This window comes from Sinohyriopsis cumingii, unplaced genomic scaffold, assembly GCF_028554795.1.
Source record: "Sinohyriopsis cumingii isolate HCF-2022 unplaced genomic scaffold, ASM2855479v2 utg001392l, whole genome shotgun sequence".
Lineage (NCBI taxonomy): Eukaryota > Metazoa > Mollusca > Bivalvia > Unionida > Unionidae > Sinohyriopsis > Sinohyriopsis cumingii.
The window spans coordinates 769,368-789,531 of NW_028315992.1; the positions used below are offsets into that span (position 1 = coordinate 769,368).

General features: G+C 34.1%; 1 protein-coding gene across 1 annotated transcript in view; it reads right to left on the reverse strand.

The window, feature by feature from the left end:
- Window positions 1–20,164, reverse strand: part of LOC149772577 (uncharacterized) — a 57,304-nt gene that overhangs the window by 23,599 nt on the left and 13,541 nt on the right. Inside the window, exons 7-16 of the mRNA XM_089947631.1 lie at window positions 16,562–17,976; window positions 10,745–12,002; window positions 10,162–10,260; window positions 9,214–9,417; window positions 8,160–8,601; window positions 7,707–7,780; window positions 4,540–4,638; window positions 1,707–2,236; window positions 905–1,123; window positions 352–659 (exon numbers count right to left, since the gene is read on the reverse strand). Coding sequence (XP_089803757.1) covers window positions 352–659; window positions 905–1,123; window positions 1,707–2,236; window positions 4,540–4,638; window positions 7,707–7,780; window positions 8,160–8,601; window positions 9,214–9,417; window positions 10,162–10,260; window positions 10,745–12,002; window positions 16,562–17,976 — 4,648 coding nt within the window. The remainder of the gene's footprint in view (window positions 1–351; window positions 660–904; window positions 1,124–1,706; window positions 2,237–4,539; window positions 4,639–7,706; window positions 7,781–8,159; window positions 8,602–9,213; window positions 9,418–10,161; window positions 10,261–10,744; window positions 12,003–16,561; window positions 17,977–20,164) is intronic.

Below are 20,164 nucleotides of genomic sequence, written 5' to 3' on the forward strand. Positions count from 1 at the left end.
GTATTTATTTGGTTATGTTGTGTGTGATAGACATTTTCTAAACCATATCAAACAGGTAATTCATTTGAAAAACAATTTCTAATCTTCGTTTGGTATATATATACTTTGTTAGAATACAATTTGCTGAGTACACACAATGCAATTTCAGAAAACCTATTTCTTGCATTTGTCTGTTTGGTTGTATTTATATGTACTTGCAAGACAAAATATAACAACTTTCGCATGGTTCGTACAAACTACTTTTTAACTAGATACTTAGTTGGAAATTTTTCTCAATTTTCATCTTAGCTTGGAAAAACAGAACAGCTTTCACTGTCTTTTGTTTCAAACATTCAACTGGAATTAACGTACCTGACATCAACTGGAACAACCCGTGGCGTGCTCCCATCTGCAAAGTTTACTACACCTGATATTGTCACGGGTTTGGGTACAGGTAAAATGCCACTAGGTTCAATACTAGTCGCCTGTGCGGAATATGAGCGTGGAACCATTATTGACCACGTGATACTATGAGAACCAATAATATTGCTTGCTTTTGCTGTAATTTGATAGGGTGTTGAACCAGCCAGTGTGCGCCTCCACTCCACCAAGCCATTTCGTTCATTTATTGTCATGCTACTTGGATAGTTAGTCAAAGTCCATGTTATTGGTTTACTTCCCTGGAAAAAGTGGATGAAATCGTCATCAGTTTTTGTGAAGAAAATGGATTGTATGGATACTCAGTTATATATTGGACAGAAATATTGACACTTGAAATAGTTTGTTGTGCAGTGCATGTACGAGCACGAATATGTATCTGCTAGCTGAATATTAGGCTGGTTGACTTAAAATAGGCTTATTTGTATATAGGTGCTCAATCACAGCTGCAGTTTCGATCAAAGTGCACGAGCAAATTTATGCCTACCTGAGTTAAATTCAACTGGTAGGAATACGAACTTGATTCCGAAACTGTTGCTTCTGCAGGAGGGGCTTGTATGATGGGAGCGAGCAATTCTACAGTACACCCATCTCCAGTCCATGGAAAGTTACAGGAGCAACCACCGAAAATACATTGACCTTGTGGAGGATTTAGACCACTCCCGCATGCTCCTGGCGGACATGTCACATAGTACGTGTATACGAGCTGAAATTACGTGTAATATAAATTCGGAAGTAAATTTCATATGAACGTTTGAACCATAAAAGCTCAATAATTACAATATCACATATCAGGAAACGCACACATCTTTGGCACTTAGAAGTTACTGTATTTAAAATTTGTTCAGTTCAAGACATTGTGTTCTCTAGCACAGCTTAAGAAGATAATTAATCCAAGCATGATTTGAGTACAGCTATGCACATTACTAAATATACATTCAAACACGAAGCCATTGGTTCGGGTCCGGATGGTAAACTTCCGATAGCAACTGAGATAACTATGTTCACTCTTACCGTTTTGTCTTAGGAGCTAAGACCTATATTTATCATCAATGTCCTAAAGGGGAGAAAACAGGAACATTCACCAAATTTAAAAATATGAGACATATTTATTTTTGGCATTTTGACAATTTGTAGTTCTATAGATATAAAATGAAGTTTTTAAATCCATGATGTGTATCAGAACAGGGGAAACGGATTGATGACAAGCGATGTTTTAATGCAGATATACTCATATATTTCAAGATAGAAGAGTACTTTTATATAGGAAAATCTTGAGTACTACCTACTTTGTTGCTGGTATATGTCGTTCCATTTGGCGAAATTTCAAGAATGATGTCACCCGAAGGAAGTGCCGGAGCCGTACAAATCACGTGATTCCAAGCTACCCAAGTGCCATTGGAAATGTTTGTTCCAAATTTACAAAAGTAGATATTTTTTTGAGTCTCGGGAAAATTTTGTCCCCAGACATGAACTAGGTTACCTCCCTTGTCAGGACCTTGACTTGGTATGATATTTAACGCCATGATCAATGACAGACAGTTCGGTCCATAAAATGTTTCATTGCACACAGCATAAATGCATTGATCACCAGTCCAACCGTACAAACAACTGCACCGGTCAGGTCCGACACATTCTCCATTTCCATAACAGAAGTTCACGCCTGCGCAGTCATAGTCTGAGCAAGATTGGCCCGACCATCCGGAGATACATTTACAGTCATTAGGACCCACGCACTCTCCATGTCCACTGCAGTTGTTAACACCAGAACAATCGGTCAAAAGAGGTGTGAGTAATATCTCTTCTGCAGTCAAATACTCTATTGTAAGGAAAATTGGTGTCGGCACTACCCCACCAGTTATTTAGAGCTGTAAATGTAGCGTTGCCTTGATATTTCACATATAAATCAAATGGTGAATCTGGGTTATCAAAAATATTTTGAGAAAATGTGAAATGCCGGGTATTGATTTTAACAACAGAATCTTTATCTTTGTTGGACAAAAGCTGATTGTAGATAAACGTTCCATTTACCACGTAATCACTCGCATCCAAATAGATAACACACTCTGCATCGTTTTTCTCAAATACATTTGTTGAAATATCAAATCGTCTGTAAGCGAGATCAGAATTTCCATTTGCAAAAGCATGTAGCATGCACAGATTAGAAGAACTGGTCATGTTACCCTTCTTCACAATATTATCATGAAATGTCAAATTCATTAGATTCCATGTTTTTAACATGATATCTCCATTATTCTCAAAGTAGTTATACCCTATGTCAGTCTGTCTTGTAAATCCATTGTCATACGCGTACCAATACTGATATGATGGAGCATTTACATCCAAAGTTAGGCCCTTGTTATTCATGAAGTTATTTTTAAATAAGTTAATGGTATTAATACTGTAGTAATTCTGAGTTGAAATAAATACACCAACTGTATTGCTGTCAATGGTGCAGTTCTCCATGTAAAAATTCCCGGTAACATTTGTGGAACCGAAAGTCACCTCGATGGCTTTGGAGCAGTTACGTATAGTGCTTCTGCTTAGTTTGAATTGCCCCCAGTCTGAGTTCAAATATATTCCTCGTGACGATACATTCCGAACTGTAACGTTCACAATGGATATGTTTCCGTTGTTTCTCAAAACAATTCCATCTCCATTCGTGTTCTCGATAATTGTTCCCGAGAAATCATGAATGGTGGTTCCTTGCTCGAGACTCATAGCAAGTCCAAAACCTGATGAATCCGAGATAATGCACGAAGATATAACAAAATATGGACTCTGAGTCTGTATTCCAAATCGTGTTCGTAATATATGTGTAAAGTTCAGCATTGACTCATCTGCAGAAGCAAATATGGTAGAATGGGAGTTAAATGCACGTTTAAAGTTTTAGAAGTGATTAATATCTGTATTAGCAGGAGGTGAACTACTTTTAAGATCATACAATAATTGCCACTGTGATATAATCATCGCAGTCATATATATATATATATATATATATATATATATATATATATATATATATATATATATATATATATATATATATATATTATTGCATACATACATATATATATAGATGTGTTTACATATATATATATAGAGAGAGAGAGAGAGAGAGAGAGAGACTCAGACACACACACACACACACACACACACACACACATATATATATATATATATATATATATATATATATATATATATATATATATATATATATATATATAGATCACTTAAAATATGTCTCTTAAACAATAATGGCCGGATCATATCACTTTCGGAAACTACTGCAATCTCGCATATCCATCACTCACAGGTTAAACATTTTACCTAAAATTTTAAAATTTATTTGCTCACCTAGTTGACATTAAGATCAATTAATCATTGATACCGGAATTGCTGCTAAATATCGTGTATATTTTATTTACTACTTGAGCAGAAGGTACGCTGTATATGTAGATATATGTGTGTGTGTTTTTGATCTGGGTTCGTAACGTTTGATATGACTATATAGATGTAACAGGCAGAGAATCTGGAAGGTTGTCTGTATAGTACGATCAAGTAAATGTTATTTAAGTAAGATGTTTTACTCGACAACTTTGGTTTCTTCTTCCAAAATTATATCTGATCATAACCATTTAAGAGAATATTTAGGAAGTGGAGAGGGAAACATCCTCTTTTTGACATAATTGCCTACTCCCGATTCAGGTGGTATGAAGTATTCAGATTAAATTCTTGAAATAGAAAACGTCGGTCAGTTTCGAATGTTTCAAAACATTGGGTAAACAAATTTATATATGCTTTATGTGATATCGAATTCTCCCCTGAAGAACTACAAAGTGCAAAGCGATTTCCCCTAGAGCATTACTGCATTACGTTTTGGAGCGGAAGGGGCACTGGGGATAACTATCAAGTGTCGCCTATTTAGAGGAAAGAAAGGTAAAACTATCGAGGGAATTACCTCTTTAGTCAATCGTCAACCACCAACTCCTTTGAATAATGAACTATTAAGATCTGAATTAGTTTTTACCGGAGATGACTACAATAAGACAATGTTGAATAATCTGACAATATTATGGATTATGATATTAAATGCAAAATCTGGCATATAAAATGTACCTGCCACTGTCGAATTCAAAATAATCCCAAACCAATGTGATGTGTTTACTCCCTCAAGTATTATACTTGAGTCGGCAAGACCTCTTGCGTGAATGGAACCTAAATAAAACAATACAAGTAATTAACATTTGCTGAAAAACAATACTTTTTACGAGTAAATATGATTCTGTGATACTATTTGCCCAATAATTCCGTAGGAGAAATGCTACAATCTCTCAAATTAAGCCCTGACAGATTAAAACTTCTAGGCTAAAAAGCTGAAAGTTATCTACCCACCTCAGCGGCAGTTATATATTGGTTTCCCTTGGAGAGTGGAATTTGCGCCAAATCCCATGAAATTGGCAGTTCCTACTGAATCGGAAGATATGCTGATTATATGGTGTAACGTCGTGGAGACTGGGAAGGTGTATGAGCAGTGTGATTGTGTATGTGTTATCGAAGAAACATATTTTACTATAAAAAGTGTTTTGTTCTCAAATACAATACCCAGTTAGATGAATATTTAAGAAGTGGAGGGATATACATCCCATTACACCGAAGAAACCATCTTCGTTCCCGTAAGGTATGCAAGATATCGGGACAACGCAACTCTAAAATAGACTTTATTTTTAGGGGAACGAAATATGAAAATGTTTCTACCCCTCAAACCGAAAGGAAATCTTGAAGTCATATCATTTTGAAACTATCGAATACCCCGGAAAGGTAACCTTTTGCACAACGGGTATACGTTCCCCCACATCTAGAAAAAGTATTTTAGGGTCAAATATATCTGATAAGACTGGAGAAGTGTACTAGGAATTCCATTCCACAACATAGATAATTACAGCTAGAAAACAGTTTCTCTCAAAGGGTATGTTTGTGATAACAGTTGTAACTTAGCGAGACGATATAGGAATCAAATTCCTTAGTGTGCGTTTAGTCCGATATGCGGCATATATGTTCTATATTATTCAGGTTGAAGTTGTCCTTATTGCTATATCGTCTTTCCACTTGTTCAGTGAGAATTGAGGCGTGATCTACATCGATCACGGGATCTGTTTTTCTGTGTAACACTTACAGCTCGCACTGAGCCCAATAGATGACCATGAGATGAAGTGTCCCGAATAGACAGGAATAGTACAGATATCGGAAGACATATGACGTTATTTTCTTCTTGGCAATGACGTCCGGGAGCTTCCTGAGTGGTATTGATCCGTATTGTCGGAACTGCACAAGATGGCTCCAGCAGTAAGAAATGTGTTCGCTGATTTTGCATTCAGATCGCCCAAAAGGTGAGGGGGAAGGACGTATATGAGCGGTGAAACAATTAGGTACCTGAGAACGTTTGAAAATGTCATCTAGGGGAATATACAATATAAATTCCAATTGGATCAGAATAAATTTCGTTGGCCAGGTAAAATCAAAATTTAACAGTAAATCATATTGGTAATTTGATTTATGCGATATCCATTCTTCCGTGACGTTGGAAGGGTGGTTTTAATTTTGGTTTATGCTGTTTCCCAAGGAAGATCCTTATCAAGTTAGCTATAAAGGTTATATTGTTATAAAGTGCTCTCATGCGAACCACTGAGATTATTTTTAAAGACTTTGTACGCTTCTAAGATGGATGGCCATATCCTTCGTGAAAAATATTTATTATTCAGAGTGAATTACCAAATAGCCATATTGAAAGTTTCAGTAACTCTGTAGTGCTGGATGCAGACGTGGGAATATCTTGAATGACGGGCTTATTTTCTGCGTTTCATGAGGTTAGTCCAAAATGGCACAGACAAAATCAGTAAAGCATCACGCATGCAAGTTATGAATTAAACCCTCCAAGACGAAATAGTGTAGAAACTGAGCGGAAATTATGCACCGATATTAAATGCGTTTCCTAGCTCACACAACAGACATGCTCTTAATAATACTGTATTAACAATGTGTGGGGACACTGTATGTGTCAATAAGGCAAATTACTGTGTGCGAATGTGTTTGGACGTTTAACTTAGATGCAATGTGGCAGCTTATATTGATACCTATCACTGGAGCATCTTCCCACCAAACACGTGGCATCAGGACTAACCCTGTCATATCATCCTTCAACCGGGCCGAAAAATAATAACACTAATCTCTTAATGCTGAACGCCAAGCAAGGCAGATGCTAGTACCAGTTTTACATGTGCTTCGTATTGCTCGACTCGTGTTCGAATCTGCAGCATCCTACATGCAAGGCTGACACTCTAGACACTTAATCCAGCGGAGTTGTCGGCAAAGTATTAACATAGAAGGCAAGGCAACATAGTCACCGGCGACGGGAAGAATGGAAACGCTGGAAATTTATAGACAGAGTATATTACCTTTCGAAGATGAAACTCCTCCAACTTGTGTTGAGGTAGAAAACTTCGAAACTGCTTGTATGGATTTGCGAGCACTGTCTGCCTCTAGAGATAGTGCCACTCGGCACTAGCGGATGTATTACCTGGTTAATTCACTGGATATAGCGACAATCACAGTAACAAGGGAAAATCATTGTATTATTCTGCCACCTAGATTTTTTATCCAGAACGGTTTAGTCTTAGAGGATGGACTTGTGAGGAAGTATTTACTCTCCTAAGGAATCACAATTTGTTAAGGTATAAAGAAGTTCCTTGATTAATCTTAAAGTTGTTGATCTTGAAATACTAATACGAAAATTAAGGCATTAGTGAATGAGCGATTAAAATTGATTGGGACATTTGAGGAGTTGGGTTGGGGGTGCGGTGATAAAGATAGAGATGCAAATGAAGACATAAATACATATTTTATCTAAAGTATAGTAATTCCAGGATTTTACCGTCTCATCTTTCATTACCAATGACATTACAGATACTAATTTATCTTCAAACACTTCATGCAAACTTCTACCATTACCACTTTTCCAATATTGTCCAACGTGTGCAATGGTGAGCAGAAACAAGGATCAAATTAGCGTAATGTTTTATTTTAATCTTGGGCTGACTACCCATATGTATGTATGTATGCATGTATGCATATGTATGTATGTATACATGTGTATATAGTACATGTATGTTTATGTATGCATGCATGCATTGTTTCATTGTTAGAACACTTTTGAAATAGAAGAAGCTTTAACCATCCAGTTACATTTATCGTATTAGTTGCGACCAAATAGAAGATTGGAAAAGTACCGAATGCATAAATCCCTCTATCCTGTTCAAACTGAAGCCTCACTCCATCTTCAATTTCGAGTCTTGAGTCATGTCTGAAATATAGAGATTCTTCTTTAAGCATATATAATGCGACACTTTTGTGGAGTGGTATATATCTATGAAGGACTTGATTAACTTCTTAAATTTTCATCTTGGAAAAAGGCTAGTCAATCTAACTTTCACCGTCACTGATGGAAAACTCAAATAACAATTCAAAATATGGTTTTGAAATGACGAAATAGACAATATCATGACCATTAGGAGACAAAGTTTCTTTTAAATGCACATTCACCATGTCTCATGGATGCCGCAATTCAAATAATATCCCTTTGAACAACAAAGTTACATAAACTGATCACCATGCAATCATTCTACAGAAAAATTAAATTATACATTGAACCTTACATTGTACTGAAAGTGAAAAATATTCACCTCAACAGAATTGATCGAGATATTCTGTACGGAGACATCTGATTTGATAAAATAATATCTCCTGTCACTTCTCCTCCCAAGGCGCCATCGAGGTTGAATGTGTCTTGTTCCTGTGTAAGTTTAGTTTGCAGGGTATCATCGATATAATATGGGATATAGTAAATGAAAGATTTTGTCATGTTCTTTTCAAAGCCACACACCTTTTCTAAAATTTTCTCCCCTTTTGATTCGCCCCAGAAGTTGAATTTGGCATCAAGAGAAAAGGTACTTTTGAAGTCTGGTCCCACAACTTCACATTCAGATCCTATATTTTTGAAAATATTTTCAGATATTGTTATATTATCGTAGTAAGTATCCAACACGATTGTTGACTGTACATTATTGTCTAGAAAATTGTTTTTGTGAATCATAATATTAACGTTAGATACAATGTCAACATTTCCTGTAAAGACAATTAAGTTTGATGAAACAGTGTTTTTGAACGTGTTGTTCATTATCAAAATCGCAGACATTCTATCTATGTCAAAATATGCTAACTCAAACACAGAGTCCGTGATGTTCTCAAAAGTATTATTACGAATCGTAAAGTGGCTGATGTTGTTTGCATTCCAATCCGATTGTCCAAAAATTAACAATGTTCTATTGCCATTCTGAAATATATTGTCTTCTAAAGTAAAGAAGTACTCGCTGTTATAATAGTAATCTTTATTGAGACGAATTCCGTCCGCAGTATTATTTACGAAGCGATTGCGTTTCATAGTCACGTTGAAAAAGGATGATTGATCAACATATATGTCTATATATTGTCGCGTATTCCATCCTCCCCAGTAAGTGTACCTGCCATAATTATGATCAGTCACATCGCACGATTCAAGGAGGATTTCAGAGGGCCTGTAAGCATTTAAAGCATACTGACGGTTCAGAGACAACACGGATGAGAAAACGTGTGTTTTCCCCCCAGAGTTTATGTAGACTCCACTCATATGATTATCCAAAATATGACAATTTGAAATTGTTACTGTGGCATTTGCGTCGACACTGAACCCATATTCACTGTTCCCATGTACTAAACAAGTCTGAATCTCTATCTTCGGATAGTTCATTGGTATTTGTTCTGACCGGATGAGAACGCCACTTTTAGTATTGTTGGCAGCAATAAGATTTTCAACCTTTACATCATAGTAAGAAGAGTTATCCTTCGTAATGGTGAAGATAAAGCCATGTTCTTGTGAGAAGTTGGACACAACACCATTTATCTCTGGAAAAGTTCCATTGATATATACCCCTTTTAATGTATTATTCAGATGGGTGTTACGTAAAGTTGACATCATATTCCCTGTAAATGTAAAGAAGATATATATATATATACATACATATATATATATATATATATATACATACATATATATATATATATATATATATATATATATATATATATATATATATATATATATATATATATATATATATATATATATATATATCTATATATATAACATGTGATGCAGTACACCACCAACTTCTGACATTTTGCCCAGAACGTATTTAAAACTATATAATTACGACGTGTTGCAGCAACTGTACCTACAATGACACTTGAGCATAATATTTGCACCAAACGACGACAGCTAGAATGCTGATGTATTTAATGCACGTTCGAGACACACGGTCTGCTGCAATATGCTGTCATGAACCTATCTTAATTTCATTTAAACTTATCAAAGGTCACTGTCATTATTTTAATTCGTCACTGTAAATAATAATCAATAATTAAGCCTTTTTTACCTTTTAGATATATTTTTTTATGCGACATTTTTCATTTTCTAAGCTGACATACTATTTATTTCGATAACGAGGTGCATTCTGTGCACGTATAACTGTTGGTGTTATACTAATCATAGCTTACATATTACGACAATGAACAATCTACCACATATTACATATAATCTCGTTACCTTACACGGAAGAAATACCACACAAATTCAAACAGTAAGTATACCTCTGTTCGATTTGAACTCCAAGCCTTGCCATTTTTGGTCGTGACTTTCTGAGAAAAGCTGAACTGGATGTGAAGCATTACCCAGAGCTATTAATGAACCTGAAATTTACACTGAACATGGTAAGATGATGGTTTACAGTAGGAGAAGAACGATAACATACTTAAAAAATTGTATAAATTGCGTGAACTTGAGTGGATTAGGCATGTAACGGAACATTTATATTTAATGTCAAGTGTAATTACAACATATTTTAGATACAAAAATAGAATAGTATCCACGGCTAATGATTTGATACATTTTTCTGCGGGGTCTCGGATTCTGATATCCCCATATCAAAGCCAAAATCATCAAAAGGAACTCCACATAGAAACAAAAGCCCACACATCCCTGTAACACTGTGACTATTCATTAAACCTTTAAAGTAAACACTCAAAACATTAACCTATTGACAGTGAACAAATAAATGTGAATTTGAAATTGCACTTATGATAAGAAAACCAAATAATATCGCATGCTGGAGCATGTAGAATGTTAAGGTGACCAATGTGCAGCTGAAATGTTATAATTGACATGTTTACTTACCAAACACATATATTCCAAGATTAGCTTGAAATTTTAAGGTCACACCTGCATCCAGTGTAAGAATTCCCTCTTCTTTAATTTCAATATTTGAAGTCACCATGTAAGGGCTTCTATCAATTGACAATGAAATGTTTTCATTTACGATACCTCCTATTTCACCATTTGAATTTACGAAAGCGGCGACTTCATCTTGAATGTTAGACAGATTCATTGATCCGAGATACGGCTGGAAAATGACATCAAGTAGCAAGTCATCATAGGCTGCATCATATATTTGTTTTCCAATGGAGTAGACATTAGTGGTTCCCCAATAATTTAAAGACGCATTCATAACTTTGCCTGCAAAAGATGTTCCTCTGTCAGGAACGATTTTCAAGTTGTAACTAGCATTTTGATTTGCAAAGAAATTATGTCTAAGAAGTACAAAAGGAGCCGACACTGTAATAACCGAGCCAGTATTACTTTCAAATGTGTTGTTAATGATATGAATTCGAACGCTCTCATCAGACACAGAAGGCTGAATTTGTAGGATTCCTTCAGCACTGTTATGTCCTATACAGTTCTCATATATATTTACAGAACCTGTACTGTAGTCTCTGATGTTTAGTTTCAAAACATACGAATTATTCACAAACGTATTCTGAGATATCTGAATTTCGTTTGCCTTTCCATTAAAATTTAAAACAGTCCCATATCCATAGAATGTATTGCGTCTAAAGACATAATTATCGCCTGTGTTGTACCAGAGATAACAACCGTCGATCACGACGCCTTGTTTATTAATGATTCCAGGTTGTGCAAAAATGTTATCCAGAATATAGAATTCGTATTGTGCGTCATTTGTATTGCAGTTGATATAGTAAATATCCTCTCCATATGCAGATGTTGCGAATGTATTGTTTTGAATAATTATAGTACGGCTAACATTCACATTTTCAAATTGTCTGCTGCAGAAGTGAAATGAAAACGCTCTTTGTCCAGCAGTAAATGAGTTCTGGGTAGCATTGATGTCAGAGGACTGTGTATTAATGTAAATGCTATAGTAGAAACTGGAGAAACTACTGCCTTCTGTTCCAAGACTAAAATGACCAGAACAGGTAGAAGCATATATCGTTGTATTAGATCCAGAACTTAATCTACTATTCTGTATGTCTACATTAACTTGTGTCAGATTATGCTGGGGTCTTAGTTCAGTGATGCGTATGGCATTTGATGTGCTACTTTGCAATGTGCTATTCCAGAGTTGGATAGAAATATTCTGTGAATCATTTAGCTCAACTAGCACTGTCTGTCTCTCCAAATTAAAATTTGACGAATCTATTAGAATATATAGGTCTCCATTTAGACTCGGTGCATAAAGAAAGGTACCAGAATTGCTTAATTGTGTCCCTCGAACTTCTATGGAGTGGGATAATGAGGGAAATACAGATTTTGTGGTGATGAAATCGGTTGATGCATTTATGCCTGTTTGGTATTGAATATTCAGTGATTGTACATTGACTGCTTCACTTACGCCGCTGATATTTGTGTTCGTCAATATAAGTCCTGAAATAATAATGTTCGTTAAAATTAAGATCACCGTATTACATAATTTGGCAAAGAAAGCGTGTTCATGCTTATAAACACAGTAAGTAATACTTATTCTGTCAAGTTGTTTCGATTGTTAAAAGATGATTTAGAAGTTTTGTTTAGAAAACAATTCATTTATCCATATAATGCCTCTAATTGCGAAAGAGTTTTCCTCTATAGGCGTAAGAAAAGTTTTTACTTATGAGGGGCAGTATTATGTATATTCAAGTGTTTGCTTCCTAGGTGTTAAAATTCATTTATTTCATTACATGCTATTGTAACGTAACATTGTATGATGGGCTTGACCTTTTCCAAACCTGAATTCATTTCTGCTTGATCTAATTGACTTTTTTTATCTCATTTTATGTAAACGGCTAATACATAGCTAAATCGTTCTCTCCGTGTCTGGGACTGATATCAGAACCACATTTGTGGAGTTACCTAATGAATTATATATAACCCAGGATATTGTTTTGTAAACATCTGGATCATTCTAGAAGGTTATTTTCCATTAGGTAATGTTTTTGTTTATTAAATGCTAATTGTCGGCGAAGGTCAATTAAAGAACAATATAATCTTTTAATTGTGAGCACTTCGTCATTTGTGCTTTAATAGCTAGAACTTTCAAGGTATATATTATATGTTGTGGCCAGTATTGTTGGGCTGTAAGAGTTTTAGCTCGAATATTTTCTTTCTAAATACAAAAGTGCTCTTATAAATGACTTGGATAAAGGGATTCACTGGAATTTATACTGTATTTGTATCTTTAATTCAAAGAAAAACTGTTGACACATGACCACTTTAGTATCTACCACAGACACATTATCTACTTCAGTTTTTGGATTTCTTCTTTACTTTTACTGAATTTTATTCAGAAATTTAAATTATTATCACTTGTGTCTGTAATTCCGTTTAATTATTTTCAGTTTGTGTTCATGGAAAATACATTATTTGTTACATTTTTGAAAACGTGTTTACTTTTGCCCTTTTCTATTACTTTTTTTAAGAGCATTGACTTGTAACACTAATATTCTTAAGGCTCTGTGGTCTTAAAAAATGAAAACAAACAAGTTATATGAAGCTCAACAGATAATTTATTTCTCTTGAATACCAACACAAACATTAAACGTAACTTTTAGTGTGGTGAATATAAGCCTAAATAGACATAACAATTCAGATGTGAACTAAGTGAATTTCAAGTATTTTCCCAAAGATGTCAAAAACCAATGTGCTGATGTGCCAATAGTCTGGACTAGTTTGATGTGCCAGCAGCCTTGACGCGTCGCAATGATGTAGTCCTAGTGTATTTAAATTTATTCACATTATTTCCAAAATACTTACTTAATCCAAATTGTATGCACACCTTTACATTCAATGAATAATTCTAATAAATAAATAAATCCTCTCGACTTAAAATAACTAAAAGACTTCATGAAGCCTGGTGTTTAAGATAGAAATGAACATTCCTTATATTAAATAAAAAAAATATAATTCCAGAAGCAAAATACGGTTGGAATAACCATTTTTGTGTCATTCTAACTAGCGACAAGGTCAGGTCCTTTAGCAGCTACCGAACTAGAAACAGGTCACTTCATTTTCCTAGAAGAACATCTAAGACCTGAACTCGAATTCGTTGAGAAAATATATATTCTCCACCTTCGAAGGTTAAAATGCCACAATAGTATGATGACTCAAAAGAAATCAGCTCACCCGTAACACAAACCATAATGTAAACAATTAACAAAACGATCTATGTACATTGTTGCATATTAAATGATCCTGCCAATCTACACTATTGAATAAAACATGAAGTACATGCCATATATATGCATAACATTAGAAATAGCAGTACTTCGACTTCCATTTCAACTTATATTTTCTGGTGAATTTTGAATTTTGTTCCGATCTGAACGATGCAAATTCATCTTTATACCCCGGAATGATAAACAAATACTTTTTATTTGACAAAGGTTATACTTATGTTGCTTCCACATTCAACACATTATACCTAAACGATTCATTCAGCATTCGTGAGGTTAACTGGTTTATGTAACAGTTGCAATAAACACACGTTATTTTGTACTAAAACCAATCTTCGATTATGAATTTCTGTAGGGAATAGCAACTGGAAGCAAATCTACTAATATTTCTAATACTTTACAGGAAAACGAACAACAATTGGTTTACCTAACAATACTATATTTCTAGTATGAAATACAAAGTTACCTCCATCGCTTAGCTTCTTTCCAACAACTTTAATGAATCGAAAACCGCGTCTCTCTGATTGCTTCAAAGTTCCATCTACTTTAGTAAAATATTGTTTCCAAAGCATGGGACGGCAAATATATATGTTAGTTTATCATCATATATGTCCAAAGAAAAACACTATCCAAGGTTTAGGGCTTTCAGATTCTTCGTATCGTTCTTAAAATGTTTTCTTAATACAAGAATGTACAATATATTTCATAACGTCATTGAATTGCAGCATTCGGGGAACACACAAATAACTCCAAAGTGCATTTAAATATTGCTATCGTAGAGATAATATCTCTAATATATATATATATATATATATATATATATATATATATATATATATATATATACTAGAACTAATTATTCTTGTCTCTCTTCTCTCTATTTCCCATCTGTGTGTCTGGCTGTGTCTCTGTCTGTCTCGCACTCTTTCTCTCTCTCTCTCTCTCAACAATGTGTATTATAATTGCAATCATAATGATGGCTTGAAAATGATAGAGAAATAGTGATGGATGAGTGTTTATTACGAACATAAATTAAGGGACTACTGAAGTTCACATGCAGTGTCTGTTATGGTCTAGACTGCGTGCTTTCCAATGCCATATAATTCAAGATTAAAACAGGGTCAATAACCAAAGTCATTTCAGGAAAAATCGCAAATTATTAAACTGTGTATTTAACACACCCTACACCTTAAAATGTGTCAGGCCTGCCGCTCTGCGATTATATTTAAAAAGCATTTAAAACAATTATTGCTATAGCCATCAGAGCAATACAAAAAACAAAAAAAAAAACAAACAAAAGAAATCGCTTAACTGTTGTCATTACTAAAACAAGTTACAAAGTCTGAGACAGTACATGTAGGAGATGAATTTGTATAAAGTCACTCTTCTAACATGGTGAAACATTTCAAAACTAATTCTAAAAATAATCTTGTAATAGTATCTAGCATGGACAGAAGACGTAAAGTCGGTGGATTTTGATTTTAAAATTATATAACAAAAATTATACGTTTTCTCCTACATGTAAGGAACTAGTTCACTCGTAAAGTGACCATCTATTGAATGTTCGATCGTAGCTTCGCCAATTACAGCACTGTAATATTGGTACATAACGCATGTAATATTACATTTTACAAACGTAGATATCAGCTATATCTAAATACATAACACTTTACAACAGTCAATTATGATGTCGGCTGCTTTAATCATTATTTGAAGGGCAGTGGATGCTTCAAAAACACTGCAGAACGTTCATTGATTCAGAAAACGAAACGAAGCCACTCACTATAAGGTAACATTTTTGAATAACAATTGAAATGATAAATGAATTATTGACTCATATATTTTTCACATAGTAGATACTGTTTTCTTTTGAGAGATGGAACAAAATTGAAGCATGTTTTACAAATAGAAGTTAGATTTGTAGGTGGCCAGAATTGTATTATCGTTAATCTTGCATGCGAATATGTGACCATTTCTACTTACGCCCACCGTGCAAGGTGATACCCTTCCAGATTTGGCCAGATGTATTTGATCGAAGAATTGTAATATTGAACAAGCTGCTGTTACTGCCAATGAATAACTGGCCTAAAATACAGATAATAATAATAATAATAATAATAAATACAAGAAAATAAATAAATAGGTTTGTAAAACGAGATAAAAAACTTTGTATTCAAAATTTTAATTTTTAACAAAATGATTAACGAGAAGAAGCAAACACATTACAAGATTAGATGATACAATGAATTTACTGCATATTAATTTTAGCTGGTCAATGCTGGTTGAAGTCAATAAAACATTGATAGCTTAAAAATTACAATAAATATAATGTTAGGTAATATTATCTCGAAACTTTACTTAAAATGCAATTATGATAGTTACAAATTAAAACCGGCATGAAAAAATAACTGACTATTATGATAAGAAGCTAAATTCTGAAATAGTGTTTTCCTCAGAACTGCTCCTGTTAATTCAAAATTATTTATACAAAATAACTCTCTAAACCTTTGACAACGATTCCTCTATTCTCTGTAAATGATACATTGGTTCCCAGTATCCATAGCACTCCGTCCTCTTCTATTAGAATACTCCGATTTACAAGTAGTGGGGTATTTGTTTGGTCAGCCAAGGATAGTGTTTCTGTAAGTATGCCTCCATATATATACAAACCATCTAGCAACCGTGGGAAGTCATCAAATTTATCCTCATTATCTATGTATGTGAAAGACTTATTCTCCATGGAAGGGTCTGCAAAATAGTATTGCAATTTGACACGTGCCACCGCAACGTTTAAGTAAAAGTCACATATTTTCTGCTTTATAGTTGTAATGTTATTGTCTCCCCAATAATTGTCAGGGGCCAGTATAAACTTGTCTTTATCAAAAAGGGTCAGAATGTTAAGAAGACACGATATGCCACTGTTTGAAGTAAAGTTATTGTGCTTTATGACATGGTCGAAACCATTTCCGATTTCAAGAAGTGTCGGTGTGCTGCAATTTTCTACCTTATTATTAGTGAAATTATATACAGCATTATCTGAACTTACAACACTTCTAGAAACCCCGTATATGTTCTTAAATGTATTGCTTGTGATGCATGCTTGTGTACCTGAGCTGCTTTTAAGAAATAAACAACCACGAGAATCCATACAAATGTTATGATGAAATTGAAAATTCATCCTTTTTGTGCATTCAAACTCAATGGGATAATTCAGTCCGTCGCTGTAAGAAAATGTATTTTCCATAATTTCAACAAACCCAGCTTGGTCATATGCAGGATAAATATACATATACACGGCTTGAACTCCATTTCCAGTGAAGCTATTGTTTATTAAAGAGATGGCAATCGGAATTGTGTAAAACTGATACATATAAATTCCTCGTACAGCATTATCATAAAAGTTTGAAGTCGACACCGTCAGGTTCATGTTATACTCATAACTGCTCCACCGATAAACATGTATTCCGTGCTGATAGTTTTCTTCAAAAGAACAGTTTTCAACCCAGATGTGCCCTGGAATGGTCTGTGATGATTCAAGTCCATGTTGTGAATTTCTGTTTAGTCTGCAGCTAATCATATTTAGTTGTGTCGTTGCAGCGTAATCTGGCAGGGTACGGTCCCAGTTTTCCACAGCAATTCCACTTTTGGAGTTCATCATAATTTCTGTTTTCTCTATTGTTATATAGGGAGCTGCATTACTACCATGTAGCACAAGCCCTCTTTCATTAAAAACCAACCTTGATTCAATTATTTCAGAAATGTTGTTATGTTCCACCCCGTTAGATAGGCGAATAGCATCACCACATGAATGGATTACCGTATTCACAATTGTCAACCCCTGTAAAGCCCCCTCGATGCCTACAGTTGCATGTCTTATTTGGGTGTCAACAGTTAACACGGAGCCTGAAAAATAAAGAGTGAGCATTTCTTTTTTATTTAATTTATTTCCACATTTCTACATTATAATTAATAATTACGCGTCTGATGACAACATAAACATGATAACAACAACAATTAAGATGACGACGAAAACGATGATATTGAAGGTGATTATATCAACTTTGTTATTCAAGTTAAGTATTTAAGTATTTCGAAAAGAAATGTTCTTGATCCTGATGAGTTGGAAAAGGATCTTTATATTTTATCAATTACGCTATCGAGACTTAGCTGAAGACAGCAAATAAATACCGAAAAGGTAGTTCATTTAATAGAACACTTACAGAATCAAACTAAACTCAAAGAGTGAAGATAAGATAATACAATATTGCGAACATTTAGAATACAAACATATCCAATGCGCACTGTACAAGCCAATCCTAAATGTATATAGGAGTATTAGTACAATCGTATACACTTTTGAAGTTATTTACTTATAACGAATTTGTTTCTGGTTTGTGTATTTGTGTATTGTGTATTTTCAAGGAATGGGATTGTCCTAGAATATTGATCTAGTCTGTTTTACCACCTAGGTAAGGTCATTCACGCCATCAGCCAGTCACAAGTCGATAATCCATCGGTTAAAGAGGTTGGTTTTTAATCCTGATGTGGGGAAGAATAAAGAGAGAGAGAGAGAGAGAGTAACTGTGCCATTGATGCTCTAGTCTCTCTCCCAAAAGAAACTTCGGTCTGGTTCTATATATCTTCATAATTTTTATAACAGTAGGAAATGGTTAGGATTTCTATTATGGAAATTTTTTGGCCGATGTGTCAATGTATTTGCTAAGTTATATTAATAATACTCATGATCATAGCTATGCGTCTCCTTGTTTGCAACGAACAATCGCGCTTTAAAGTTCTTAAATTACTGTGATCAGTAGTAACTTTGCTTTTAGAATTGATGTGATGTGCTCTCATACATGGCATTATTACAGCACTTCAAATTCGGCTCTTGGGTAAAAGGCACCTTTTGTCCTATTTTCAATTGTTTACAGTGATCATTTATATGTTACAACCACATGATGCAATGTGTCTATGATTAATTAACGTCGGTCTACAGTACAACACTTTGAAACATGATATTACATATTTCCATAAAATATTAAGCAAACGTTAAAACTGAAATCATGCATACATTTTTCTCCTGTTGACAAATGTGGATGAATTTCACAATCTCGATATACATATACATATATATATATATATATATATATATATATATATATATATATATATATATATATAAACAGGGTAATAATAAACTATACAAGAATGTCATTTTAAATTAAAATACCAGACTATATAATAATATTTTAAATAAAATAAAAAAACAATTAAACAATAATATCTTAATATAAAATTGAATAGATACTTGTCCAAATAGGATCCACTATTCTGCAAATTGGCTGATGTACACATTTCCAGGGTCTGAAACTGACATTTGTCTGTTAATCAGACACTATTAGATTGCACAGCAGTCTGAAATTTGTAAACTGATTTTAACCTGAAGGGACAAAAAGAATTGCATTTTAATATTAACGTTCGATAAAAAGCGTGAGGAGGGGCTACTGCCAACTGAATATGCAGGGATATTTATTGTTTTTCCACTTTTGTAGTTGCAGTTATTTAAGCTACACAATTTTGAACTTACTTTGATAGCTAACCTGCTTATATATCTAATCATAAGTTGACAACCTTTATTATCATTTAGAAAGCACTTGTTTACATTGATATAGTTCAAAATACGATAAAATACATTCTAAAAGAAAGTTTTAGTATTAAAAGAATATCGAAGAGAAATGTTTTATCTGTTGGGCTCTGTGTATTATTTACTTTAAAATAAACAAGTATATCAGGGACTATTATTATTATTATTATTGTTGTTGTTGTTGTTGTTTTGTTTTCCTGATGTCCGTATTTGTTATAAACCCCATATGTACATGTACATAATGTCATGATATGAATTAGACTTTACAGCTCAGGTCTACTCTTAAGAGTCGCTAAAGAACGCGCATTGATGAAGATATCTGATAAGATTCATTTATGATGTCTAAACAAAATGGTACATAGCTGTAGAATCCAATCTTACATTATTGTAGCAGGGTCGCACCAAAAACAAGCAATTCTGCATTGATGCATTTTCTGCATATAGACA